General features: G+C 33.4%; 4 protein-coding genes across 5 annotated transcripts; 2 read left to right on the top strand and 2 right to left on the bottom strand.

Annotated features, from left to right (window-relative positions):
• Nucleotides 1–1,845: 1,845 nt before the first annotated feature.
• Nucleotides 1,846–4,692, top strand: LOC127083343 (glucose-1-phosphate adenylyltransferase small subunit 2, chloroplastic). The gene is made up of 9 exons (XM_051023651.1): nucleotides 1,846–2,196; nucleotides 2,402–2,698; nucleotides 2,784–3,053; nucleotides 3,137–3,316; nucleotides 3,388–3,491; nucleotides 3,599–3,710; nucleotides 3,840–3,938; nucleotides 4,030–4,149; nucleotides 4,257–4,692. The coding sequence occupies exons 1-9, from the start codon at nucleotides 1,945–1,947 to the stop codon at nucleotides 4,371–4,373; spliced, it is 1,551 nt and encodes a 516-aa protein (XP_050879608.1). The 5' UTR covers nucleotides 1,846–1,944; the 3' UTR covers nucleotides 4,374–4,692.
• Nucleotides 4,693–5,513: 821 nt separating this feature from the next.
• On the bottom strand, nucleotides 5,514–8,280 carry LOC127083342 (uncharacterized). The gene is made up of 5 exons (XM_051023650.1): nucleotides 8,085–8,280; nucleotides 7,288–7,988; nucleotides 7,003–7,075; nucleotides 6,534–6,672; nucleotides 5,514–5,808 (listed from the first exon to the last, which is right to left on the bottom strand). The coding sequence occupies exons 1-5, from the start codon at nucleotides 8,178–8,180 to the stop codon at nucleotides 5,798–5,800; spliced, it is 1,020 nt and encodes a 339-aa protein (XP_050879607.1). The 5' UTR covers nucleotides 8,181–8,280; the 3' UTR covers nucleotides 5,514–5,797.
• An 8,142-nt stretch (nucleotides 8,281–16,422) lies between these two features.
• LOC127083339 (vacuolar cation/proton exchanger 3) lies at nucleotides 16,423–19,363 on the top strand. 2 transcript variants are annotated; one of them, XM_051023648.1, is made up of 12 exons: nucleotides 16,423–16,556; nucleotides 16,852–17,106; nucleotides 17,189–17,256; nucleotides 17,360–17,388; nucleotides 17,530–17,726; nucleotides 17,813–18,013; nucleotides 18,105–18,239; nucleotides 18,328–18,444; nucleotides 18,552–18,605; nucleotides 18,748–18,864; nucleotides 18,971–19,067; nucleotides 19,168–19,363. In XM_051023648.1, the coding sequence occupies exons 1-12, from the start codon at nucleotides 16,539–16,541 to the stop codon at nucleotides 19,194–19,196; spliced, it is 1,317 nt and encodes a 438-aa protein (XP_050879605.1). In that variant the 5' UTR covers nucleotides 16,423–16,538; the 3' UTR covers nucleotides 19,197–19,363. The 2 variants fall into 2 exon arrangements, with proteins under 2 accessions (XP_050879605.1, XP_050879604.1); XM_051023647.1 differs by lacking the exon at nucleotides 16,423–16,556 and having other exon boundaries at nucleotides 16,676–17,106.
• Nucleotides 19,364–19,564: 201 nt separating this feature from the next.
• On the bottom strand, nucleotides 19,565–21,957 carry LOC127083341 (protein EIN6 ENHANCER). Its single transcript, XM_051023649.1, has 4 exons — nucleotides 21,553–21,957; nucleotides 21,136–21,316; nucleotides 20,295–20,362; nucleotides 19,565–19,895 (listed from the first exon to the last, which is right to left on the bottom strand). The coding sequence occupies exons 2-4, from the start codon at nucleotides 21,308–21,310 to the stop codon at nucleotides 19,764–19,766; spliced, it is 375 nt and encodes a 124-aa protein (XP_050879606.1). The 5' UTR covers nucleotides 21,311–21,316; nucleotides 21,553–21,957; the 3' UTR covers nucleotides 19,565–19,763.
• Between the last annotated feature and the right edge of the window lie 5,830 nt (nucleotides 21,958–27,787).

Here is a 27,787-nt window from a genome sequence, read left to right as displayed (position 1 = left end):
TTGTGCTCGAAATCAATTTTGTTTCTAAGATCAACGGTTTTAAAATATGGGAGATGATTTGAATTAATAAATGAATAATTAAATAAATAAAGTTTAATTAATCTCAAAGATCAATTAACTTAATTTATATTTTAATTTGATTCTTTACTTAATAAACCTTACTTTTAGTCCTTCGAATATAATTATCTTAGTTAAGAAGTTGATTCTATTAACTTTTGACTATAAATGTAATCGATTAAATCTTTTCTTATCATTATGACAAGTCAATGTAACCTATTAGTAAATCTTTTCAAAACAACTCATGCATATTCCAAACAAAATATATTTTTTTAAATTAATCACGGATATCTATAACACTAAATACATAATAAACAAAATATTTTTAAAAATAACACATCAATATCTTTCTAAACATCTTATTTAACATATTATCAACAAAAATAAATCAATCCTTATATAATAAAATATTCTATTTTATAAGAAATCCATAAAAAAAACTTTTTTTATATTTTATTCTTGGGTCTATATCGCGACTTCCCTTGACTATAGTTAATACTTTGTTCTTAAAATAAAGTTTATACTCAAGTTTATAAAATAAAGTTGAATCAATTTTACATTAGCAAATTTAATTACAAACATGTAATAAGACTATTTGGTAAGAGCATGGAATGTCGTTGTTTTATTGGTTTGTACAGGCAGATTTTGAACGGTCGCCCTTCACCCATTCTGATTTTGCAAATTGCAATTTAATCCATCTGTCTAATTTTTACGGAAAAAAGAACGGTTGAGAATTGAAAAAAAAAAAAAAAACAAAAAACAAACAAACATAGCTCTATTCTATTCTACATTGGACAAATATTGCTTGATACATTCACGTGACCCATTGCAATCTGCACTGTCCTTTCCCCAACCCTTACTTTATTACATCATATAACCTTTCCTTTCTCTGACATTTCTATTTTTAATCACAAACTCCAATTATAAAAATATAAAATATACTAGTACTTATTCTTTTGATTACTGCATGTCAATTTAGTTAAAATATAGATTCACAAAAGTATAATTGAAAATTTTAGATTTTTACTTAATGAGTTAATAAATTTTAAATATTTTTAATTATATTTTAACTTATTTATTATTTTTTACATTTTTTTATAATTAATAATAAAATCTCTTAACTTAATTTAATTTCTTATTTTAATTTTTTTAATTAAAAAATATTTCAAATTAATTTCTTAATTTGTTTTCGTTATTTTATTTGGACTCTTCTCTTAATTTTTTATTAAAAAAATATTAAATTTTAAACTAGTTTTATTTTTTTGAAGAACGCGCAATTCAACCGATATATATATATATATATTTTAATTATTTATATTAATTCAAGTTTGTACAAAACTTACCTCGACAGAACTTAAAATTGTTTTGTTAGAAATTAATAAAAATGATTAAATTGAATGACATAAAATTATGAAATTTACTTGTAATATTTCTTTTATAAAAGACTAAAGCGGTGCATTATATTAAGTTAAAAATTAAACCTATTTGTTCCATAATAAATATTCAACACATAAATGAAAAAACAATTATTAATATTTAAATGAATTTTAAAAATGAGAAAAAAAAATATATGAAATTTTTATTTTTTAACTTAAAAGCACTTAATAAAATGATAAGAGATATTTTTGATCTTAGTTAGAGGTTTTGACTTTAAACCCTGACTAAATGAAATTTACCGTCTTTTGTAATTTTATCAACTCTAATTAATTTCTATATTTTTGCACAGATATATTTATTTTTTAAATAAGTTTTTTCTTTTAAACTTGAAGAAAAAACATAAGTAGGAGCGGAATTAAGAGCCACACATTGATTTCTTTGTTTGTCTTTCATTGCAGCAGAACTTGTCTTTGAGACCGGACACTGCCAGTTCATACCTCCAAAAGCCATATGGCGTCAATGGCTGCGATCGGTGTTCTCAAAGTGCCGCCTTCCTCCTCCTCCTCCTCTTCTTCATCTTCTTCTTCATCCAAAGCCATTGCACGCAACCTCTCATTCACTTCATCACAGCTCTGTGGTGATAAGATTTTCACTGTTTCAGGAACAAGAAGAAGTTCAGGTAGAAACCCTTTCATTGTTTCTCCCAAGGCTGTTTCTGATTCCAAAAACTCTCAAACTTGTCTTGATCCAGATGCTAGCCGAGTGAGTTTACTTTTTTTTCTTCATTCTTTCTTTATTTGTTACTTTGACTATTAATGGTTTCAGCATAGTGAGAGACAGAGAAAAAAAATCAATCTTTTGTTTATTTTCTCAATGTTTTAGCAATTGGGTATATGCTATATTTGAATTTGGTAGGATCCACTGTGAATTGAATGTAATGTTTCTTTCTTTGATGATAATGTTTTAGAGTGTTCTTGGCATTATACTTGGAGGTGGTGCTGGGACGCGTCTTTATCCGTTGACAAAGAAGCGGGCGAAACCAGCTGTTCCTCTTGGAGCAAACTATAGATTGATTGACATCCCTGTTAGCAACTGCCTAAATAGCAACATATCAAAGATCTATGTCCTCACACAATTCAATTCGGCGTCCTTGAATCGACACTTGTCCCGTGCGTATGCGAGCAACTTGGGTGGCTACAAAAATGAAGGTTTCGTTGAGGTTCTTGCCGCGCAGCAGAGTCCTGAGAATCCAAATTGGTTCCAGGTAATAAGACATCTCATCTATACTTGATGATCTTATTAGGATCCCAAACGGTTAATTGTTAATATATCTGCTTTTGATGTAACAGGGCACTGCGGATGCGGTGAGGCAATATTTATGGCTTTTTGAAGAGCACAATGTTTTGGAATACTTGGTTCTGGCGGGTGACCATTTGTATCGAATGGATTATGAGAGATTTATACAAGCACACAGGGAAAGTGATGCTGATATCACTGTTGCTGCATTGCCAATGGATGAAGCGCGTGCCACTGCATTCGGTCTAATGAAAATTGATGAAGAGGGGCGTATAGTTGAGTTTTCAGAGAAGCCGAAAGGAGAACAGTTGAAAGCTATGAAGGTGAGCCTATAAAATATAGTTATTTGTTATTTAGTACATAACTGGTTAAAATGTTCTGCTATGATTTGACTTTTCTCTATTAGGTTGATACGACTATTTTGGGTCTCGACGACGAGAGAGCTAAGGAAATGCCTTACATTGCTAGCATGGGTATATATGTTGTCAGCAAACATGTGATGCTAGATCTGCTCCGCGACAAGTTTCCTGGTGCAAACGACTTTGGTAGCGAAGTTATTCCTGGTGCGACCGAGCTTGGATTGAGAGTAAGATTTCCTTCTACCTGTTCAATATGTAATGAACATTATTGTTTCTTGAGAATAATAGCCTATTCCAGGTGCAAGCTTATTTATACGATGGATACTGGGAAGACATTGGTACGATTGAGGCTTTCTATAATGCAAATCTGGGAATCACCAAAAAGCCTGTGCCAGATTTTAGGTAACTTAATGTTGGCTTTTAAGTTATTCATCCTACCGTCGACTTTATTTAACCATAATAACAGCGTCATTGAGATTTTTCCATGTTTGTTGGGACATCGATTGCAGTTTCTATGACCGTTCATCTCCAATCTACACCCAACCTCGATATTTGCCTCCCTCTAAGATGCTTGATGCTGATATCACCGATAGTGTTATTGGTGAAGGATGTGTAATTAAGGCAAGCTTTTTCAGAACTTTCATATTTTTCCTTGTGCAAATTTGCACATTTCTCTGCAAAGATATCTAAAAGATTGAGACTTGTTAATTTATTGAAAAGTAACCCTGTTTTCAATATTTTGTTCCATAGAATTGCAAAATTCACCATTCTGTCGTTGGACTGCGATCTTGCATATCAGAAGGTGCAATCATTGAGGACACGTTGTTAATGGGAGCAGATTATTATGAGGTAACATTGCTAAATATACCCATCGCAGATCGACTTTAGCTTGACCAGAAGTACTAACTTTAGTATTGATCTTGTGATTATGGTATTGTAGACGGATGCTGATAGGAGGTTTTTGGCTGCTAAAGGCGGTGTTCCAATCGGTATTGGCAAGAATTCTCATATTAAAAGGGCAATCATTGACAAGAATGCTAGAATTGGCGACGATGTCAAGGTTCTTCCTTATCTTGCCCCCACATGCATTTTCCTTATTGTGTTGCTTTCAAATCAATGTAACACATGTTTGTTTTTCTATGGAAATCTTACATCTGGTTTCAACAGATTATTAACAGCGACAATGTGCAAGAAGCTGCAAGGGAAACGGAAGGTTATTTCATAAAAAGTGGTATTGTCACAGTAATCAAGGATGCTTTAATTCCAAGTGGAACTGTCATTTAAGAGCACTCTCTACTACTGTTGCCTCATGCTGCTGTGCAATGCAACACCCCATTTTCACCGCTAGAAGGTGGTAAAAGAGCAGTTCCGCTTCCTCGTTGGTTTTCTGGTGCAATGTTATATTTGGTTCGCGAGTATATAGAGTAGAGGACCCTTTCTGAAGTCGCGATGTAAATTTAATTTTATTCAGTCAAATAAATGCTTCTTTGGTCTGCAGTGTCTGTGATGCATGTTCTTTTGCAGTTTATCAAAGGTGTGGAATGATATCCACTGAAAACAATGAAAAGAGATACAATAAAAGCCAGACACTAGCTTCTATTGACGCAACTTGCTTCTTCTATGACTCGAGACTTTTTTTTTCTCTCAGTTTCAACTCAAAACTAATACATATTAACTCACCTCTTGATACTTCCAAAAATACTTAGTCAACTAATCTTTGTGCGGTCCTTTAATTTTAAATTAATTAACAATTCTATGATTTATCTTTTCTTTTTAAGTCTTTTAAATTGTAAGTTTTACGTAAAAAAACTCAAATCTAGATATGAATCATATTTAAGTCTCAAGAAGAAAACTTAGATATGAATTTGAAAGCTGATCAAAGTTTTGTTTTGGCTGATCAGAGATATGATTTGAAAGATCATTTAGTTGATGAATATGGCAAAGATTTCATGTTGGTGATGTTTATGGTTAGGTTGATTGATGAGAAAAACAATTAAAAAAATGAATTTTTATATCTTTTTATATCAAAATCTACAAGTTTTTTGAGTTTCCCTGAAAAAAAATTAAGAATCTTTTTGTTTTTGGGAATTCTCGTAAAATTTTTTTTAAAAATGACAACCATTTCAAAATGCTAAAACCTATAGCTAATTAAGAGGGAAAAAAAATTAAAAACTAAATGTTTCTTGAAATCAAATTAAGGGAAGAAAATAAAAAACGCGCACCATTCTGTATGTATTAGATTAGATGCACCTATTTTTATATGTACTATCCATAAGATCTATGTATTTTCCATTATTTGAGCCAAGGATTATGACCAACATTTGAGCCAAGGACTATGACCTACCTATTCCAAAAAAATACAGGACTACAAATCGCAATAAGTACAATTTTTTTAGAACCAAAAATCATTTAACCCAAAGAATTTGCACTTCCATTGTGTAAATTATAATGACCCCACTTTCAATTTTATGGAGGATTTTTAGTTCCCAAAATACCCCTATTTTTAATATTCTTTGTACATTACATATATATTTTGAAAAACTCTCGCAGAGGTAAATTATAATGACCTCACATAATTCTATTGGATGCGTGCAATTATATACATAGAACTGAATTCAAAACATGGATATGACATCAACTTTCTAAAGCAACTCATATGCTTCCTCCACCTTCTGCCATATGCAATTGAAACTCAGGTTCCACAAGTTCTACTTGCATCCTGTGTAACAAAACAGTTACCATTTTAAATAAAAGTTCATAGTCATCTAAATCAAAATCTTATTACTACGTTTCTCCAAGTTTTGTGGAAACATGCATAATTGAATATAAAATCTCTTAATTCTATCATTCATGGCCTTGTAAACCGAGGTGCGTGTAGTAGGAAAGAGAAAGAGGAGAAAATCTGTTCCAACATTAATAACAGTTAAAGTGGTTCTTTCAATCAATAACGTGGAAAAACTTTAGCCACTATCATTTTTTATAGGGAAATGGAAAATAGCTAGAGAATGGAGGACAGAGTCATTAAGAGTTGGAAGTTGGAAGAAAGAAAAAACTAGATGAATAAAAAAAATGCAATTTTAGGTCCAGGAGATTTGAAGGTTTGTCATATCCCTGTGTTAGAGGGAGAAACCCATTTGAGAAGTGACTGAACCCAATTCCTCATCCTATTCTTCCTAACTTACATCCTCTTTAACAATGGTCTTGTATCAAAAAGCTACCTACAAAGACCTCCTCAAAACAAGTTAAATATCAAAACTATCTCACAGGCTAAAAATGTGCATGTTCTTCTCCAACAAAATGCAAAAAATGATTGAATAAACGAATGTCGGGAAATTTTATTCTCATTCTTGCAAAATCCTTATATGGAATCATCAAAAAGGTACTCCGCAATAATCCTAAAATACCAACTATTATAAATATCTGAGTATAACTTAGTAATTTTACCTTCCTTGGAGATAATGTTTTTCCACTTATCCTTGAGATCAACAGGAGTCCGAGTCTTATCAAACACACGGCAACCAAATTCTAAAATTTTCCTCCAAGGAATATTCTGCTTTTCAGTTGAGTACTTCGACACTCCTTCCTGCAATGCAAAAACCAAAATTAACATCACTAATTGACAAATGAAGACCTTGTGCGGTTATAATAGTTAAAGATGAATGTTCTATATATTTCTTGATCAATTGTAAACATTACGCAATATCTGTTTTACAACTTCACAGTTCAGAACAAATTCTAAACAGGGGATGAACAAAAAGAGATATATATCTTGCATTGTTCTGGCCATAATAAAACCAGTAAGCCATAGGAAATCATGTCAAAACTCAGAAGTGAAGGTACTAAATTATAGCATGATCTCAATAAGGCATTGCAGTAAATTCTAAAAAGATAAGACATTATACAAAACTTAAACCTTGAGAGCTTTTTCTTCTTCATCTGTCCAAAGCAATCTCCTACGTTTTCCAGTCATCAAATTCGACTTCGTCCTGCAATAAAAAATCAACAACTCCCTTACACAAACCAACAATACCTAAAGGTAAATCAACTCTCCATAAAAATATCAGTAATTCTAGTGTTTCAAATTAGAAATCAAGCTAAACTTGAACAAATCAATAAAAACACGCATTATCAAATCAAATTACTCATTCACTGAACTTCATGCCGCAATGGCCTGCAACAAGAGAGACAAATGACTCACACTTGCTTTTGTATGCTTAACGTTCTGGAACTGGTAACTTCCTCCTCATCCACGCCGCCACCACCAGTTTTTCGTTCCGGTAACAATGATTTTTTCACATAAGCAACCTTGTGTTTGCCTTTGGCATTGTTGGCATTGGCATGACCGTTCTTCACCAAGATAGAATTAGAATCGGAATCCTTAATTTCACTCACTGAACTACCTGAAACAGAAACATTTCCTTTATCTTTACCATTTTCATTACTATTTAGTTCTTTTCTTTCCTCAGAATCAGAAACATCCGGTTCATCCCGGTTCGGATGATCCTGAACCGGTTCTGGTTCGGCAATGTGTTCTTCCTCATCATCCTTACGCACTGTTTGGCTTTTTTCCAAAAAGCTCGAAAGAGTTTTCTTAGCTAAAATCGTTTTTTCTCTTAATTCTCTAGTTTTCTTCAACGCTCGCTTGTAGGAGCAGTAGGGACAGAAGAAGTTTCCAGAATCATCGAACTTAGGTTCGGAACCGATGCAGGTGGCGTGGACTATAACGGGGCAATCGGTTTGGGTACATATTAGCAATGGTCCTCCGGCTTGGTTGCAAGTAATGCAAATGTCATCGTCTAAGGAATCTGGTGGTTCGGAATCGGGAACGAAATCGGGAAGTGGAGCGTGCGTGTGATCGCCGGTGCTGTCGCTGTCGTAGACGGTTGCATTGTGGTCGTCCTGGGGTAAGGGTTTAGAGAGAGTGAGGGGTTAGAATTGAAAAGAGAAAACGAGGTGTTGTTGGAAGAGCTAGGGAAGGAGAGGGGAGAAGTGTACCTGGGCGGTGGAGAGAAGAGGAATGGGAGAGGCGGAGGGAGTTACGGAAGGCGTGATGCTACGCCGGCGGCCACCGCCGACGCTTTTTATTCTCATCGCTTAGTACTTTTTTTTTTATTTGAGAGGGAAAATAACACTAAACCCAGAAAATCAACGAAGAGAATGTACTACTCAGTTCCAAAACAAGTGTTGCTAACATTTTGTTTTTAACGGTAGAGACTAGAGTACTCTCTAATTTATTTATTTTATTTAAAGGAGGATTAAGTCTTAAAAATAAAATAAAAATAAAAAACCAAAATTTTTATGGCAACAACATCTCAAAAATATTATCTAAGAACTTTTAAAAGAACAATTTGAAAGAGACTGAGCGATGAACTTTAGATCCATCTCTTGATTAGAGTCATATTTTTGCAATTTTGATAGATGTATTGAGATAATTTTATTTGGTTCTAATAAGGAAGACCTATAATATCTATAATTATACGATACAAATCAATTGCCTATGTATTAGACGAACACTCAACATGGGGCAACAGGTCATCCGGGGGCATAAGACCGTTCAAAATGAGGCATGATGTCGCCCAATTGGACTTGGGCCACCCGAGTTGGCTTCCATCACACATTCATCCTATAAACATGGGTGGTGGCGTGTCTAAGAGATAACAGAATAAATAGTTCATTTAAGAAGAAAAATTGTCTCCTCCATAATTAAGGGAGAGCATTTATCATTTTTTCACATTTTAGAGGAAGAAGCTAAGGAAACCGCTCACTGGCTTTCTAAACCCCGACCTAAGGAGTTTCCTATATATACTCCATTTCTATAATGGGGAGGGAGGGTCTCTAATCTTTCTCCCAAAAAACAATATCCATAGTTTTTCACAACCCTACAAGAGCTAACCTTAAACACATACAAATACCCTAAATCACAAATAACCCTAAAAATACAGGATTACCTTCAGTGTACTTTTCTAGCAAGTATAATTGGCGCCCACCATAAGACCTGGTAAAACTGACTCGAGCTTCAAGTTCAGTACTCAAAGTGTAACGTCAATGGTGATTCAGAATTATAGTTGTATCTCGTAGGAAGAAAGCCAGGTGTTTACGATTCAACTAGATGAAATTTTCTTATCATGCGTAATAAGATAAATATCTAAGGGCCCAATATTGAAATGGACAGGGGTGACCTAATATATGCTTTGTGTTAAATATAGACATGAGGGAAAAGAATAATCATAAAAATAAACATTATCACATAAATGTTTAGTCATATCACATGATATTTTCTTGACTTGGATATAAGTAATCTGTCGTTAGATACCGCTTACTATTTATTATATTAAATGTGTGATTTAGTATAATTGACAAAGTCATGAGAACCTACAGGGTCACACACATTAAAATAAATTGATGAGAGATAAAGTTAATAAGGGAAATTTATTCGATTATACGGTATTATGAAGCAATTGATTTAATGAAAGAAATGCGGTACACCATAAGGTATAATGTACTTAAGTGAAATACGGAATACCATGAGGTATGGTGTACTTAAGTGGAATACAGGACACCATAAGATACAATGCACTTAAGTGAAATACAATGCATCGTAAGGTATTGTGCACTTAAGTTGGTTTGTTTAGTTTGTGGACCACACAATCGGTTATATAGATCCATTGTGCTGAAGTATTTACATTTGATAAGTTTTGGTTTGTGAAACCCAAGTTGTATTTATCTCTCCATCTCATCATTTGTACAACAACTCTTAGAACTAAAATTTCACCCTCTTGACACTAAGGCAACTTTGGTGAAAAAAACAAGCTTATAAAAGAAATGAGAGAAGAAAATGGTAGAAGTGTTTCTTTTTAAAAAGCTGGTGAGAAATGAAATGAGGAAAAACGTTCTTTATATAGGAAAAATGATTCAAAAATTAAACAATTCATGGGCCATTTTAATGAGTTAATAGACTAAACATATGTGTTAATATACTAACCTGGCTAAAATAGGAAAGTTTTTAACTACATCACCTAACCGTTTATCGACCTCCTTAATTGATTATGAGGCATTACACTTTGATTCTAATCTATTAGAAGGATCTTTTAATCGATTAAGTAGTGTATAATATATTCCTAATTGATTAAATAAGTTTCAATTCAACTAAGTGCTTGTCTGGATTGGTTTTCACAAGATTTAAAAATAGATAAGAGGTTTGAGAAACATTTTGTGTGTGGGTGTGTGGGTGTGTGTGGGTGTTTGTGTGTGTGTTTGATTATCTTAGTATCTCAAAACTTACTCTTGTTCCTTTATAGTAAACTGAATAAGCCTATGATAAAAACCCTAAGCATAAGACCCTGCTACCTTTCACACTTTCACACCTACAAGCCTTTAAGCTTCAAGATCATAACCTTAAGTCTTCAAGTTCCATTTCTTACTCATCAAAGTGTAGCACTAAACTTGATCTCTTTGATTGATGAGGCTTGATATATTTCTTTTTTGATTATATGACATCATCATGAATCATTTAAAGAGTTGTCATGATTAAAACCACTTTGACAGATGTCATCAACATACTTAGAAGTTATCATCACCAAAACCACAATGTTGACATCATCAAAACCACATTGTTGTTTGCACAGTACCGACATAACACATAAAACCACATATTTATCCCAAAGAATCAGATCCAACTTCTGTTGACAATTGAAACACTTTTTCCCCTTTACTAAATGCCAAATGTTAGGCACCAATGAAACAAAAGTATATCCATTCCATAAAAGGGGCAACATATCACCTCTGGTCCCAACTCCAAATGACCGAACAACAAACGAAGAAATGAACATCTTGCTTAGAAAATTGCTTACGGTTGTCAATAGACAGTCCACAATCCTGAAGTTTATAAATGAATAACTTTGAGAAACCAAGACTCTAAACTAAATTCATTTCCCACCTCTTAGAATCCAAAATGATGTAGTCAGAAATGAAACTAGCAATTCATCTAGGCAAAGGCAACCTTGAGGCTAATAAAGGCAGAAAACATGTTTCTCACCGTATATAAGGTGTTCTCCATTAAAATCAGAGTGAGAAGGCGACTAACCAGGACATCAGGGTAACCATCACTAAGGAACCTCTTGTTCCCCATCCTCTAGTGGCTTTGAAGGGGATTCCAATTTCTACTTCTGAAACACCTTCGTTAAAAGAATCAATGACGTAAATTTGATATAGTAAAATCCTTACAAAGGGATTCATCAGTAAACCTAAATATAATATCATCGACGTAAATTTGAACTAAAAGAATATGTTTTGCTTTACGTCTAATAAACAAAATTGTATCCACTTTACCATGATTGAATCCTTTTTTGATTAAAAATATACTGAGGCGCTCATACCAAGCTCTAGGAGCTTGTTTGAGACCGTAGATGGCTCTTTTTAGTTTAAAAACATAGTCTGGATTTTCGTGATCCTAAAATCCAGGAGTACCAATCAAAGCTCACAAAGTTGGGAGTTATCCAATTATTCGAGGCTAATAGCAATCACTGAAACAAGTCATCACCAAATTCGAGGAAAGAATGTTGTAGAAAGGAATCTTGGAACAAGATATTGTGGATAGCAAGATTATTGGATCAAGATCATTGAGGATCTTGTGTGTAGTAATTGAGTATCTGCGTCAATAGAAGGAATCATCATTGGATTTGTGTGTAGGCTAATTCAGTTTGACTATTAACATTCGTATTGATGATAGTTTGTTGGATCAAAATACTTGTTATTAACTCTTGAAAATAGTGGAAGACATGATTGTTTTCCCCAATGGTTTCAAACCCTTAAGAGTGGAGTAGGCATAAAGAGGATGATTGTCAAACCACTATATATCTTTTTATGCCATCTAGGTTAGATCATGCTTGTAGTGATTTATTCTATAACCATGAGGTCTATGTTATATCATACCTATCAAATCGTATTTAAGTCGATTGTGGTAAAAGACATGTCTATGTTGCAATATTAAATTCCTTAGATTAAGCAACTTGAATTATCCTAGTTGAATTTAAGTCCTTCTTTAATCATATTGTTAGCGATAACTTTGAAATACATTGGTAAGAATTCATATTGATGAGATTCCATGCCTCCATTCTATTGCGTTTTAGCTTCCTCCCATTAAACTCTAATTTTTGTATTGAAAGTTTTGAAATCGTTTTTAAAAGGGACTATTCTATTAAAGCCCATTCTAGACCTTTTCTACTTATATTTCCAACCAACATGGAAGGAATCCTCATTTACGAGTCCAAGAGATGTACTTCCATTGTCTTCTACTCTTCACTACTTATAGCTGCCAAAACCTCAAACTGATTCTTCTCTTCATCCAAGAATTGAATTTGATCTAGAAAATAACTTTCAATTGATCGATGCATCTCAACAACCTTTTTCATATCTTCACGAGAGTGAAGAAGATACTCTTAAATCTTTTTATTTTTTCATCAAATTTAGTTTGGACTCAGAGGAGTGTATCAATATCTTTATGAGGTTATGATTTCTCTCTTTCCAAATCAGCAATGAGTTGCGTCCCCCTCAACATTTGGGTACCATCAGAAGCAAGGAAATGGCAAGTCAAGACCACCAATTTGGAAATGTAAGAAATACACTCATCTAATATAGATTGAAGATTAAGATCCCCCAAGCTAACAACCCATGTTGAGTCTACCTTGGGAACAAAATCATGTCAGGGAAAATGAGGCAAGAAATTGGCAAATTATCCCACCATCAAAATGGTCGATGTCAAGATTTTCATCATCACCTAAGAGCAAGTCAACCTCTACCCGCTTAGGAGGCGATGTTTTTTCCCACATACCGAGTAACTTCCACTATGCCCTGTTTCCATTCTACCAAAATGGATAAAGTAAGTAAAAAAAAGGGAAAATAGGATAAGAACATTATAATTCAAAACAATGAAAACACACTTGGACCAACCGAGGCCCTTTCCCTCACTGTTGAAAGTAAAAATAAAGAATCATTAAGTTGTAATGGAACTCGACCATTCAAAGAATTAGAGTAACCCTGTATCATCTGAAACAAAGCTAAGTCTCTCTCCTCTAGTTTCTCAAGTCCAAGCTCAACTCCTTCGAATGTGTCATGAAATAGTCATTATACCAATATTGAATAAAATGTGTCCAACAAGAGCTACCAATGAGACATATCGAATCATGTGCAGATCGAGACAACGGGTAGTAAATCATAAAAAGACAACGAAAGTCCTCTATAGGCGTGGGTAAAGGTTTGAAGATCATTAAACATATGCTTACTTCCAAGAAATTCCCAATATTTTAAAATATGGCGCAAATTACCACAACTCGGGGTCTTACCCAAATATGAGCACATAAAAGTTAGAGGGCTCTAATGTAGTTCCAAGAGGGATGAGAGATAATTTAAGGGGCCAACATAAAACTTGAAAGTAAGTGGAACTTAAATAATGTAAAAGGAAAATGAAAACCATAATCCATAAAAGTAATATCGTTCATAGGGAACCGACAAGAAACCACATACAAATTCAATCATTTGGGTCGATAAGGACTATGGCCCAATCCTCAGGTTTCCCAAAAGAGGTTTAGGAATCAAAATGTTTCAACCCATATGGATCCGAATAAAGGGATCGATAACCTATATAAAACTTATTTATACTAACACCTAGATGGCCTATTTCTTTTGGAATGATGAATGCACTATGAGGAAACTACAAAGAGTCACCCATATTTACATGTTCAAGGAAAAAATATCATAACAACATTTCTCAAAAAGCTATATGATTGGAGTTTTCATGCTTAAAGCTTCTAATAGGTTATACTGTTGAAGTTTTCGTATTCAGAGCTTCTAGCTAACCATATATTTGTACCCAACAAATTTAGAGTTTCCTAAAAAGCAGAGTCATACATTTAAAATCTCGCAAATTCTAGTTTCCAGCGAAACACTACTAAAAAACCCTAAGACTACAACACCCACAAAAATGTCATAAAATCATATGAACATTAGGAGACCGTGAAGAAAATGGAAGAAACAAAATAATTTCCAGAAAAATAAGAAACTCATTAGAACAATTTCATCACAGAGAATGAAGACAAGAAGACAAAGCAACGAGAATAACATATAATATCAAATTCCAATGTACATTAGGAGAGTATGAAGAAAGTGCAAGAAACAAAAGAAATTCCAGAAAAATAAGAAACTCACTAGAACAATTTCATCACAAAGAATGAAGACGAGAAGACGAAGCAACAATAATAACTTAGAATGCCAAATTCCAAGAGAGCCAAAAATGCAAAAGATTAAAAATAAATGAAGAGGGTATTGCTTATAGAAGATTCTCATGAATGAGGCAAAAATCACCAATCAACGCCTGAAACAAGTGAGCCTAGGTAGTTGTGTTTTCCCATGTTGTAATGATTATCCTTGCCATCTAGGAAAAAATGATGCCTCTTACCTATGAACTTTAGGAGTATGATCAGGGTACTTTCATCACACTAATCGACAAAGGAAGGAAACAAGATTAGCCTAAATTATCCTCCATATCTTGTAGAAACTCTACCCGCTATAGTTTTCATTAATGAAATCTCGACCAACAAATAATTAACAAATACACACACAAATATGTCCCGGAATCTAAAACCAAAGTACAAAAATCAAATCGTATTAGGCCGAGTTTACTCCCCTATGAAAGGACTGGCCATAAGAGCTCAAACATAACAAAAGTAAAATGGCATAACGGTCATGCAGGTGTAGGTGGAGACGAATTAAGATCGCAAGCCACATCTTAGCTACGTCAGACCAGGCTTAGGGGGCAACTATTCCAACTCGGGTTCATAACTGATATTGCGACCGAAGATGGTATGAAGCCCAATAAAGCAAGAAACTCTCATATTGGTATACTTTAATGACGTCAGATCAATGACGTCAGATGGCATAATATTGAATCAACAACTATACACCAAAAAATGTTCTAGGACCTCAGGAACAAGCGTGTACTTGCCCTAAAAAGATACTTTACCATATCAAATGATTGAAGAAAGACCGTTAGATGATATAATGAATTATATCTTAACATTTGTCCATCTGAAAAGAGGCCGTTGACTCAAAGATTCTAAATTCCAAAAATCCTAGAAAACCCCATATAAAAGAGGTTACAGACGCGAAATCTAGATACACATAAAATTTTCACCTAAATATCCCTGACATCCGATAGTCAATGATTTGGACATAAGAGTTTTTGAAAGTATCACCAAATCCCACTTAGAGTGACCGACCACATAGGACCACTATTCCCGAAGTTGCGCGAACCACTAAATTCACAATTGAATAAAATATTCCTTTCACGAAGTAACAAAAACCATAAATTAATAAAAAGAACATGTATTTACCATCTTAAATGAAACATGAACCACTTTTCATGATGTACTCTAAGAATTTATATTTTATATAAAATTTGTGTTTTCCAATTGAATTTGATAATGTATCTACAAATGGTAAGTAGTTTAAATCGATAAATTCCGATACCTAATTTTATAGAAATTAAGTGGTAACATAGAAGTCTTACTCTTTATAAAATTATTTCAAAGTTTTGTATCTATTTTATATAATACTAATTAACTCTGTAAAGAAATATTACACTGACATCCAATTAAAATATTTTATATTGTCAAATTATAACAGTATTTTAAAAATAAAAATGTGATGTGACGGGATACACAGGTCTCATTGATTGACAGTGTAAAATTATTTTACACTGTCAGTACATATTCCTTTTTCTCATAGTTATAATAGTTATGATTGATTGAATTATGTAAAACTCTAAATATAATATATGTTAATTAAACCCCTATATTTTATACAATATAATCATATGATAAACTATTTTCAGGGACAAGCTCACCTCTTTTTAGAATTAATTTCACTTTAATTAATAATGATTTTTTCTTCCTCAGATTTTAAAAAAATATTATTTTAAAAATATTTATTTATCATATAAATAGAAAATTATCATAAACCTCAAAAAAAATATTAGTATAAAACAAAATCTAGTAGAGTATTTTATAAATGGACTATTAAATAAAGTCAAATTAGTTAATATTTACTTATATCATGAATCACTAATTTTTTGTATCATATATAAGTAATTTGTTAGTTGCTTCAAACAATAAATCATCAATTTGTGATTTTTCAACATTTAATCTAAATCTTAATAGCATGGTTTTTTTTAAAGAGAATTAGGCGATGTTGGCGCCATCCAAGCCACGTGGATAATTAGTTTTGATAAATTCAATCCATTTCTTAATTTCTTCTTCTATCGTATCTTGTCTTCTCTGCACCTAGATCTCTATGATTTGTTACCCTTTTCTGAAAAAGTTTATCAGTTAATTTCTCTCTGATTACTCACTCATATTATATATCTTATTATATTCTGATTGTTTTGATGAAAACAATATGAAGAGGGCAATCTCGGTACGTCATAAAAGTTTCTTGATTGCTAAGTTACCTTCAATTTGTGTTTGTATATATTAATTGTAAGCATTGTACACAGATCAGATATTCTCTCTATTTCTCAAAAGAAATCAAAAAGGTCTATTTGTTACTATAATTTTTTGTATATAAAAACTTAATGTATGTTACTAACTTAAGAAATATATGTTTGTAGAAGCACAAAATTATAATGATAGAGCAATTCATTAAGAAATGAAGATTGTTTATATTAATGCACTTGATAGTGTTTTATATAGTCAATGATATCGTTGTGCAGGTGGGATCATTAGACGGAAGAGCCGCGATAGAACTCGAAAACGCGATTCTGCTAAATCCTTCTTTATTTCCTAAAAAAGATGCATCCTTTGAAGAAGATTCACCAATTGATCATGAGTGTGGAAATTTTTCACAAAATGTAATAAGAAGTAAAGTGCTTAGCAGCATTAAAGTTGTAGTCTTTTCAACCAAGATAAACTTGCTTATGCCTTTTGGTCCTATGGCGATTTTGGTAGATAGATTGTTTCATAGTCATGTAAGTTTCTTTATTCGTTTGATTGCTAAATATCGGTTCGGTTGTAAATGATGCCACTTTTGATTCTTCAAATGTGTTTCAGGGTTGGGTTTTTGTTTTCAGCATATTAGGTATTATACCCTTGGCAGAGCGTTTGGGCTATACAACCGAGTAAGTTATGCTACATTGGAACCTTAATTCGTATCCCTCTTTCGGTGAAGAAGTTGAAAAAAATGTGATACTTATTCTGTTTTTTCGACTGCGTTTGATGCAGGCAGCTAGCCCTCTTTACTGGACCGGCAGGTAACTTTAGCTTTCCCTATTTCAATTACATTGTAGTACCGTGATTTCTGAAGGGGTGAGGAATTTGAGTTTTTGCCTAACGGAATTGTTAGCACTTCGCAGCCTATTTTTAAGTACTTTATTTTCAATAAGAATTTGCAGTTGGTGGTCTTTTATATGCCACATTTGGAAATGCGACGGAGTTGATTATATCAATTCACGCTCTCAAAAGCGGTTATATTCGTCTTGTTCAACAATCGCTACTAGGCTCAATTCTGTCTAACCTGTTGCTGGTACTTGGATGTGCATTATTTGCTGGTGGATTAGTATTTCATAAGAAAGAACAAGTATTTAACCATGTATGGTTTTGTTCTATCAAAACAAATTTCCGTTTCTCCGAGTTTGTTTTCTCGTATAACAGAAATTGACGTTAACTGATCATCAGGCAGATACTAGTGTGGATTTCGGATTGTTATTGATGGCCGTGATGGGACTGTTATTTCCCGCAGTTCTCCATGCTACACAAACAGAACTAGAATATGGAAAGTCTCAGTTATCTCTTTCAAGATTTACTAGTTGCATTATGCTTGTGGCATATGCTTCATATATAGTATTTCAATTGAAGAGTCAGAAGAATTTGGAACTGGTTAAGCCTTCATAGCTCCCTTTCTCTTAATGAACTACGAGAATTGTACTCAAATTAATTTTGATCTATAATTGTTATTAATGATATTTAGGACAAGAGTTTCGACGAAGATACTTCAAATGATGCTGAAGCTCCTGAGATTTCAATGTGGGAATCAATGATATGGACTTCAATCCTAACAGGAGGTATATCTATATTGTCAGAATACTTGGTTAAAACCATAGAGGTAACAAGCATGTTCTTTGTCTACATTTTCATTTCTATTATTTGTGTTTTTATGGCCTAAGTTATTGTTGTAAGATAAATATTTTCAGGGGGCATCAAAAGAGTTTCAAATGCCTGTGTCATTTCTTAGTGTTATTCTTCTTCCAGTAGTAGGTAATGCTGCAGAACATGTTGGATCTGTTATGTTTGCTGTCAAAGACAAACTTGTGAGTATTATCTATCTATAACTAGTGCTTTCAAAGACAAATTTGTATTAGGCCGAATGAAGATGAGCAAGAGTGTAATTTTCCTTTACATTTAACCGTCTTTGTAGGACATGTCGCTGGCCGTGGCTGTAGGATCTTCAATACAAATATCTATGTTTGCAGTAAGATTTTTTCTTAATGAAATTTGTAGTTCTAGATTTTTGGGTTTTCCATTGTTTTGTTATAGTTTTTCTTAGTCTCCTTAGACACTAGTGTTTAGTCTATTTTATTGTATGTCCATGGTTATTACCGCACTCGCTGCAGATTCCATTTTGCGTCGTCATTGGATGGATGATTGGGTGCCCTATGGACTTAAATTTCCAGCCTTTTGAAACAATTTCTCTTTTCATGTCAGTTATCATAGTTGCCTTCATGCTGCAAGTAAGTCAATTTCTGAGCTAAGTTCCTTCTCCTTAACTTGTTAAGTATACTAAAAATGAAATAGTAATTTTTTTTATCTTTGCTTGAACTTTGTTTCAAAATGCAGAATGGAGCTTCGAACTACTTCAAAGGAATAGTGCTCATTCTTTGCTATTTGATAGTTTCTGCAGGTTTTTTTGAACATATTGATCCTATGTCAGTTGGTGAGTTACGATATCCTTCCTCCATCTTAAATAGAACATGAGATGTGAATTATATAAATTTCTATTACTCAATCTAAATATGATATATTTTTCCTTTCAGAAGATAATCCCTCAACTGCTGGTCAGTAACAGTTAGTGACATTAAAGAACCCTCAAGTCCAATGGCTAAAGTGGGGAATATGATCTGTATATCTATCAGACGAAATGATATCGCAAAAATTAAGAAGCTCTTGTATATTTTTACAACTTACTCATTTTAAATAAGTACCACTTCCAACACTGGAAATCAATATTCACCTGTTGGTCATGACTTCGCAACTTCACAACTGTTCTTATGGTTGGATAAAAAAATCGTAGTTTTAGTGTTATAATTAAGGTTTAACTTAGTTTTGCTCATATTGAAAGTTTATGCAATACACCCTTAGGCAAGTTATAAATGTTTGCACTACAAGAAACTAACTGATAGCTATTCAGGCATAATATATGGAATAAGAAGATTAGGCAACTGATATTCGTAATTTAACTCCATATAAGTAATTTACAGACATTCTGCTAATCATCCATATGGTAGGCTCTTCTAAACACCCTCTAAATCTATTTAACATGGAAGAAGATTCAATACAGCATTAGTTAAAACAAAACATTAAGGAACGAGAAGAGAATAAGGTGTCTCAGAAGACAAGGTAAATGGTAGAACTACTTAAGAACGACTGCTGCATTCCTCAGAGATAGGTATCTTTGCACATAATCATTAGGAAGCGATCTGATCGTCTTGAAAACATCAGTATTTGCATACCGGAGATTAGTCTTAGGATCATAGTAAGGTGCCTGCAAGGTAAATCGATTAGTTAATTCTCCAGTACAAATGCTTATCATCATCATTAACATTTTCTTAATTGGTTAAATAATTTATTAAATCGACATGCTTCACACAAGGCAAAATAATATCCATAGACAAGTTTTAGTTGTCTGTTGTTTAAACGTGTGAAGTTAATTCAATAGAAAATGTTAAGAGGTATATTGTGCTTAAAAGGGCAGCACCACGATGGCATCTAAAAAAAATAGTTTGAAGTTCAAAACTTACAAAGAAATCAAGCTCAACCAACCAGTGTGACTAATAGATCACAATTCCTTTCATAACTTGTGTAAAATAAAAATGTGAGAATATCCTTTTAAACAGAGATTTTGCAAACACCACTAAACAAGAGTAAAAGAAGATCTACATACCTCATAGCCAGTAATATCACAAATTCTCTTGCAGGGATGCATGGAAGGGGGTGACTCAATATTGACATCTGCAAAACAATTCAATAAAAAATAAATTAAGATTCTTTTAGATCAAGTTAAACAATCACTCTGCGATCTATGTATGGAGATACACTGCCTAGAACATTCATGATCAAAGAACCAAAGAGAACCCCAAAAACAATCTTATAAGTTATCATAGAACAAATGTAATGCAAATATGTGCCCATGAAAAATATTCTCCAACACCAAATTCCCCACAGTTAGCCTCCTTTTCCTTGTCATAATTATCTCCAACTTTATCATTTTCAAATTAATGGCCAAAACAGAAAACAAAGTGTATGTTTGGTTTAGCTTTTGGAAGAGGCAAAAGCAATTCTAGAGGTGTAGAATTGATTTTGGAATGATTTTGAAGTGTTTGGTTTTTCTAAAGCATAATTGATTCTATTTGAAGCTAGAATTTGTAGGTTTTGAGTTTAATCGTGAATTTCACAATGAAATTTACTGTTCAACTCAATTTTTCATAAAGTTATCTAAACATAAATCACTTTACATTCATCTCACTTTTAACCATAATCAATTTTACATAATCAATTCACTTGTAATCAATTTTTTTCACCGCATAATCAAACATAAGGGCCCGTAACACAGTGCGCCGGTGATATGAAAACATTTCACCTAAAATTAAAACAACACAATTTTTTCCAAACAGCCCACTAGTGTTGGTCACAGTTAAAATTTCCAATAAACACAAATTCCAAATATTTTTATAAACTCTTAACAAAGCATAGATAAAAAAAAGAAATTGTTGTGATAAACTCACAATTGGGTTCATCAGGAGGGTAATTCTGGTAATTCTCAGCCTGAATAATCTGCTTAAGATGTTTCCAGTGCCGGCCTCTCGATTGGCCTTTAGGATATTTATCATACATTTGAACTCTCTTAAAACTGAGATAGTTTGGCAACACTAACTCAGCATCCACTACCTCTGTCTCCATCTTACCCTTCACCAAAAACCAATTTGTTTCAGTTACATTGAACCAATGTTTTAAAAACCGGACCCAAAGCCAAACCTGCCAGACTTTTGGGCCATAATTCAATTGGTTCACCCAAGGTCAAACATAAATTCAATAACAACAAATAGTAAACCCTAATTTGTAAAATCATAAAAAACACAAAATTCATCTTCCAGTACAGCAAAGAAACAAAATCGCAAAGCAGAAGGTCCAAAAAGACAAACCTAATTGTGCGAAGGTGAAGGGCGTGACGGTGTAGCAGCGTACGGAGTGACGAACTGTGAATCAGAGAAATGTCCAACGAATTGAATGCAAACTCAAGTGTGAAAGAGAAAGGATATTAGGTTTTCTAATATCTCACTTTCTGATTTGGTTTTATGGGAAGAACAGAAGAAAAAAGCAATTCAAATTTTGTTCATTCGTGAACCGGAAGTTTTTTAAAACCGGACGGTTCTATGGTTAATCTAGTTTACTCCGGTTCGAAGCAGTTTTGGCAGTTTGTCATCTATACTGGATAATCAATTAACGTAAATCAACTCATTTTTGTGATTATAATTTTTATGAGTCATCAAAATATTTTGTTTCGGAAAAACACATTTTTTTCAAAAGAACCTATGTCTTTTGTTAAATGATCATTATGATTTAAAATTAGTTGATTAAAGAACCTATGTCTTGATAGAAAACGTATCTTGTCGATAAAGTGGCTATCAAGTTACATATACTTTATTTTTACATATTGTTGTTTACTTATTGTGGGCATGTGCTTACACGGCAACGTGTCAAACACCGTGTAATCTATGTTAATACATGCCATGTAAATAACATAATTATTTAACACTAAAAGTAAAAATACATTTTGGGATGAGCATTATCACCTTTTTAATTGATTGTATTGGATGATCGGTTTAAATGTAAAATCTAGTGGAGGGAAGAGGGTGAACCGAGTACAAGATTTTTTTGAATAAATTTCTCCTCTCATCAAGTATAGAGTAGAAAATGTAAAACTTTCTTGACGAAGATATGTAAAGTGATGTCATATGAAATGCAAATAAAATCCTAAAGGTATGGTTATTGTTCTTGTTTGTAAGAAGTTTGACTCAAATGAAACATGAGTTATGTATTAAAAGTTATCATTTAATTTTTATTTTTCAAGTCTTATAATCTTTTGAATGTATTAGAATTTACTAGTGCATGAAAGCGGATATCGATAATTGTAAGAGACCACAATGAAAAACTACTACTACTTAGTTAATGTGCTACATCTGACAATTTCATGTTTGGAAATAATGAAAGAGAGTTTGAAGGTTTACATTCGTATAATTAATTTTTATTGTTTGTAATTATTTTGAATACAAATTAGTTGACCATGTCTTATGTGTCATATTGTCAATATTTGCATTTTGAGAAGAATGTGTGATTTTTTATTGTAGTCTTAAGTTACAAAATCCCATTTTCTTAAAAGAATATATAAAGGGAATTAATAGCGCATTTTTAAAAAGTGTTATTAAAAATTGTGTCAACAGTAGTCCTTCTAGAAAAAGGGCTATTGAATAATAATATTATAATAACACTTATTAAAAAAACGCTATTAAATTCTTTCATAAACAAGGTGTATGGTAGCATAGAAAAGGGAAATGATAGCTTATGAAGCACTATTAAAAACACTTATTTTAATAGCGCTTTCAAAGCGCTATTATATTTATTAAAATCTATAATAATAGGGGCTTTTATAGCATGTATAAGCGTTATTAAAGGTTAAAAATATAAATATTTAAAACAATTTTTGGCGTAGTGATAATAAGTGGTCAACAACTCCCCTGGTCATAGGGGAGCAGTTGTCGCCCTTAAAGGATTTCAAAACCCTAGATTCGAAAGAGCCTCTATAAATACCTCTCCCCTAGGAGGAGGGAGACATATCTTAACTCATATAGATAATACCACACAATTATATTATAACAAAAGTATCACACTATATATAGAGAGAGTTTCTCACCTCACGTGAGCAGATCCTTTAAGCCATCGCAGCATACCATCATACATGGCTTCTCGCTGCCGCGGGCAAACCATAACCCTTATAAAGCGTAATATACCTACTAAGGCCTCTTAGTATCCATGCCCTTTACGGGGGTGACATGCACACCTACACTTTTTGAACAGTACATGATCCATCATCATTATCTCCTGCTCTAATTGCTCCTCTAGTTACTTCACCTGAACTTGACCTTCCTATAACATTAAGAAAATGTATTTGGTCTCATCGTCCTAATCCAAAATATGTTTTTGTTTTAAATTATAATTTTCTTTCTACTTCTTATGTTTCTCCTTTGGATTATTTTGTTTCTTGTTGTCTATGCAAATGACATTGTTATCACTAGAGACGACCCATATGGTATCCACCGACTCAAAACTTATTTTTTTTCAAAAAATTTCAAATAAAAGATCTGGATTCACTCAGATGCTTCTTAGGCATTGAAGTTGCCCAGTCCTCGTCAGACATTGCAATTAATCGACGAGATATGCATTCGACATCCTAAGTGAAACTAGTATGCTTGATCGTCGTCATGGGTAGACTAAATTATCTTACTGTCACCATACCGAATATTACATTTGTAGTGAGTATTGTGAGCCAATTTCTAGACTCTCCTTGTAATAGTCATTGGAATATAGTTATTCAGATTCTCATATATATATATATATATATATATATATATATATATATATATATATATATATATATATATATATATATATATATATATATATATATATATATATATATATATATATATATATATATATATATATATATATATATATATATATATATATATATATATATATATATATATATATATATATATATATATATATATATATATATAATGCACGAGGAAGAGGACTATTATATGAAGATAAGATTTATGCTAAAATTACTTTTTATTCAGATGCAGACTAGGTCAGATCACCGTCGAATAAGAGATCCACTTTTGGATATTGTGTTCTTATTGGAGGAAATGTTATATCATGGAGAAGCAAGAAACAAAACATAGTTACACTTTCTAGTGTTGTAGCTGAATACTATGATATGGAAGCAACCTCAAAGGAGCTTTCATGGCTTATAAATTTACTCTTAGAGCTTAGGTAAAAGATCTTCAGGCCATAAAAATCATATGCGACAATCAAGCGGCACTCCACATTGCATCCAATCCGATTTTCTATGAATGGACCAAACACATATAAAGAGGTTGTCATTATGTAAGAGACAAGGTAATTTCAGGAGAAATAACCACATATTTTGTCAAGTCTAAAGACCAATTGGCTGATATGCTCACTAAGTCTCTCAAGGGTTATCGAGTGGATTATATTTGTAACAAGTCCGACTCATATGACATATATGATCCAAATTGAGGGAGAGTGTTAAGAATCAATTAGAATCAATGTGTATATTTTAGAATCAATGTGTATCAATTATATTAATTGTATTACTTTATCATATACAACTCATACGAATATAAATATACCCTAGTGTGGTTTCATTAGACACACAACATTATACAGAAAATACCCTTTCAATAGAAACAATACACACTCAAATTTAATAAGGGTGTGTTTGTTTCAAGTTATAAAATAACATTCGTTGAAATCATATTCTCGAGATTATAATTGCTCGGAATAATATTCGCACTTATGTGTTTGGATAAAAATTTAATTTCATAGAAATGTTTACAAATTATTTAACATGGTAGAAGACGCCCAATATTACAAAAAGTAGTATATTATAAAAAGAGAAAAGTACGAGGAGCTACTCGTCATCCACCAGTTGGTCATTCTGAACCACATGAAAGAGATCCATTAGACCTAAATCCAGATCAGGGTTAAGGAATGCGACCTATTTTCTCACCCTCTCAAAATGATGGACAAAGATTACCATAACTCCGTCCTTGAGTTGCGGGGCTCTCTCCTCCAGACTCTCTAGGGTGTTGTGATCCCTCATGAATGGTTGCTACAAACACCATGCCTCTTCAAACTGGGCGAGGGCCTAAGTAGCCAACTCCTTGGTAAGTTCCTTCACAACATTCAAGTTCTCCCTTAGCAACCTTACTTCCTTCCCGCCTTCACGAACACTCTTAATCACATGGTTCACCTTGAACTTTAATCTTCGAATAATGCGGGAATGTTTCTCTCTTTAATATTTCTCCACTAAAAGGAATCTCAAAAGTTGGACTTCCACCATATCAAATAGCTTGGTAGAGGACATGTCCAGAAGAAACTGATAATCGCCTAGAAAACTCATCGCAAGGAGGGACAATTTCATCTCCTACTTTCTCATCCTCTTTTACTGCCTCGCGGATCCATGATGGCTCAGATAGGTCATCCTCCCTCCATGGAATCTTGGGAGGATGGGTCCCACGAGATTGTGAGGTTTCACAATGTCTTACCCTTCCGTATGAAGATGCGCTCTAGGGGAGGGGTGGGGGGAGACTCACCCGCTGCTACACCATCTGTATTTTAATCAAGTATTATCTTCTCTCATCAAGGGGGTCTCCACCACGTCCCCTACAGAAAAAAAGAATGTTGTTAGGGCATACGAAGTAACAAGTAATATCTCAAAATCGGAACTACTTCACGATCAAAGGGAGAGAGAACACTTAGGTTTATCCTTTGGATAATCTAAGGATACGACACACATGTTCGTGGTGATATGAGAAGGGGATATTTTGATATCCTTCACGAAACACACTTCGAAATAATTAAATGGAACTAAAACCCTCAGCTCATGAATAATGGAAAGATGGGGGTAAAAATAGGGAGCGAGCGATTTACTGGAGATATCCATGTTTGCTCTCTCTCTCTCTCTCTCTCTCTCTCTCTCTCTCTCTCTCTATATATATATATATATATATATATATATATATATATATATATATATATATATATATATATATATATATATATATATATATATATATATATATATATATATATATATATATATATATATATATATATATATATATATATATATATATATATATATATATATCCAAACAAGGCTCCATTATCACATCCTCATCACACCCCATGTTGGAAAACCTAATGCCATGATGAAATCTATTGATTGTATCTGCAGTCGAACACAGGGACACAATGTCTTGAACGTGAATAGGTTTAGTTTTCTTTCCCATTATTACCTTGGATGGAAAAATAGGAGGTAATAAGTTTTTACCTTAACAAAAAGAGTGAGTTCTTTACTCTCCATACCGTCACCCTTAACTAGTATATTCTTATGGGAAAAAAAGAGTAAGAAAGAAGAGGAAAAAAGAGGATTTCCCGAAACAATATAGGGGAAACCCAATAACACAAGTCATACATCCACCCAATGGGTAACTGCCACGAGAAATGGGAACGTATCTACACCTAAAAGACGCGTGTAAGCAAACAAATATAAATTGTTTATCCCAAAGAACGCCATCACGAGGTACATTAAATGCCATCCACGTTCTTTTTCGCTAAACACACTCAAGATTTCAAGATTTATTGATGTTTGACGTCTAAGGATCTAATTAAAGTAAAATGAGGTATATCCCTTTACCATCTAGTTATCTAAGACATTCGCGTAAGGATCAACACTACTCTCAAGCTAAGGTACTTGCCTCTTAATAAAAAATCGCCTTTGATTGAGGGACTCGCCCCAAGCTGAGGGACTCACCTCTTAATGAAAGTTCGTCTTCGGATGAGGGACTCCCCCCATGTTGAGGGACTCACCTTTTAATAAAATGTTTCCTCCGATCGAGGGACTCGCCCCAAGCCCAAGGACTTGCCTCTTAATAAAAAGTCATCACTCACAAATGAAAAAGGTCTTGAAAACACTATGCCCTTAACAAAGTCCTCATGCTTGATAGACTATGTAGTGTTATATTTGTGAGAGTCCTAAACAAGGGAGGTTCGGGTGTCCTCGCCTAAGATTGATGCCAGTTAGGAGATATCCTCATAGAGTAAAGGGGTTCTCCCTTGGCACTTATGACATGTATAATGTCATTGGGATGAGATGAGGGAGTCCAACACGACTATCTGTAGAATAGGTTGTCAACAACTCCCTTGGTCCTAAGGGAGTGGTTATCTCCCCTAAGGGATTTCGAAACCCTAGAACAAAAAGAGCCTCGATAAATACCTCTCCCTTCGGGGAGGAGGAACAAATCTTAACTCATATTGGTCATACCACACGATTACACTATAACAAAAGTATCACGTTATATACAGAATCTCTCACCTCATGTGAGTAGGTCCTCTAAACTAACACACCACACCATTATACAGGGTTTCTCGCCGTTGTGGGAAATCTCTAACCCATATACAACGTAATATACCTACTAAGATCTCTGAGCATCCCTGCACTTCGCAGGGATAACATGCACACTTATACTTTTTGACCAGTACATGATCCCTCATCACCATCTC

This window comes from Lathyrus oleraceus, chromosome 5, assembly GCF_024323335.1.
Source record: "Lathyrus oleraceus cultivar Zhongwan6 chromosome 5, CAAS_Psat_ZW6_1.0, whole genome shotgun sequence".
Lineage (NCBI taxonomy): Eukaryota > Viridiplantae > Streptophyta > Magnoliopsida > Fabales > Fabaceae > Lathyrus > Lathyrus oleraceus.
Note: the sequence above shows the minus strand (reverse complement) of the source record. Positions and strands in the feature narration are given on the sequence as shown.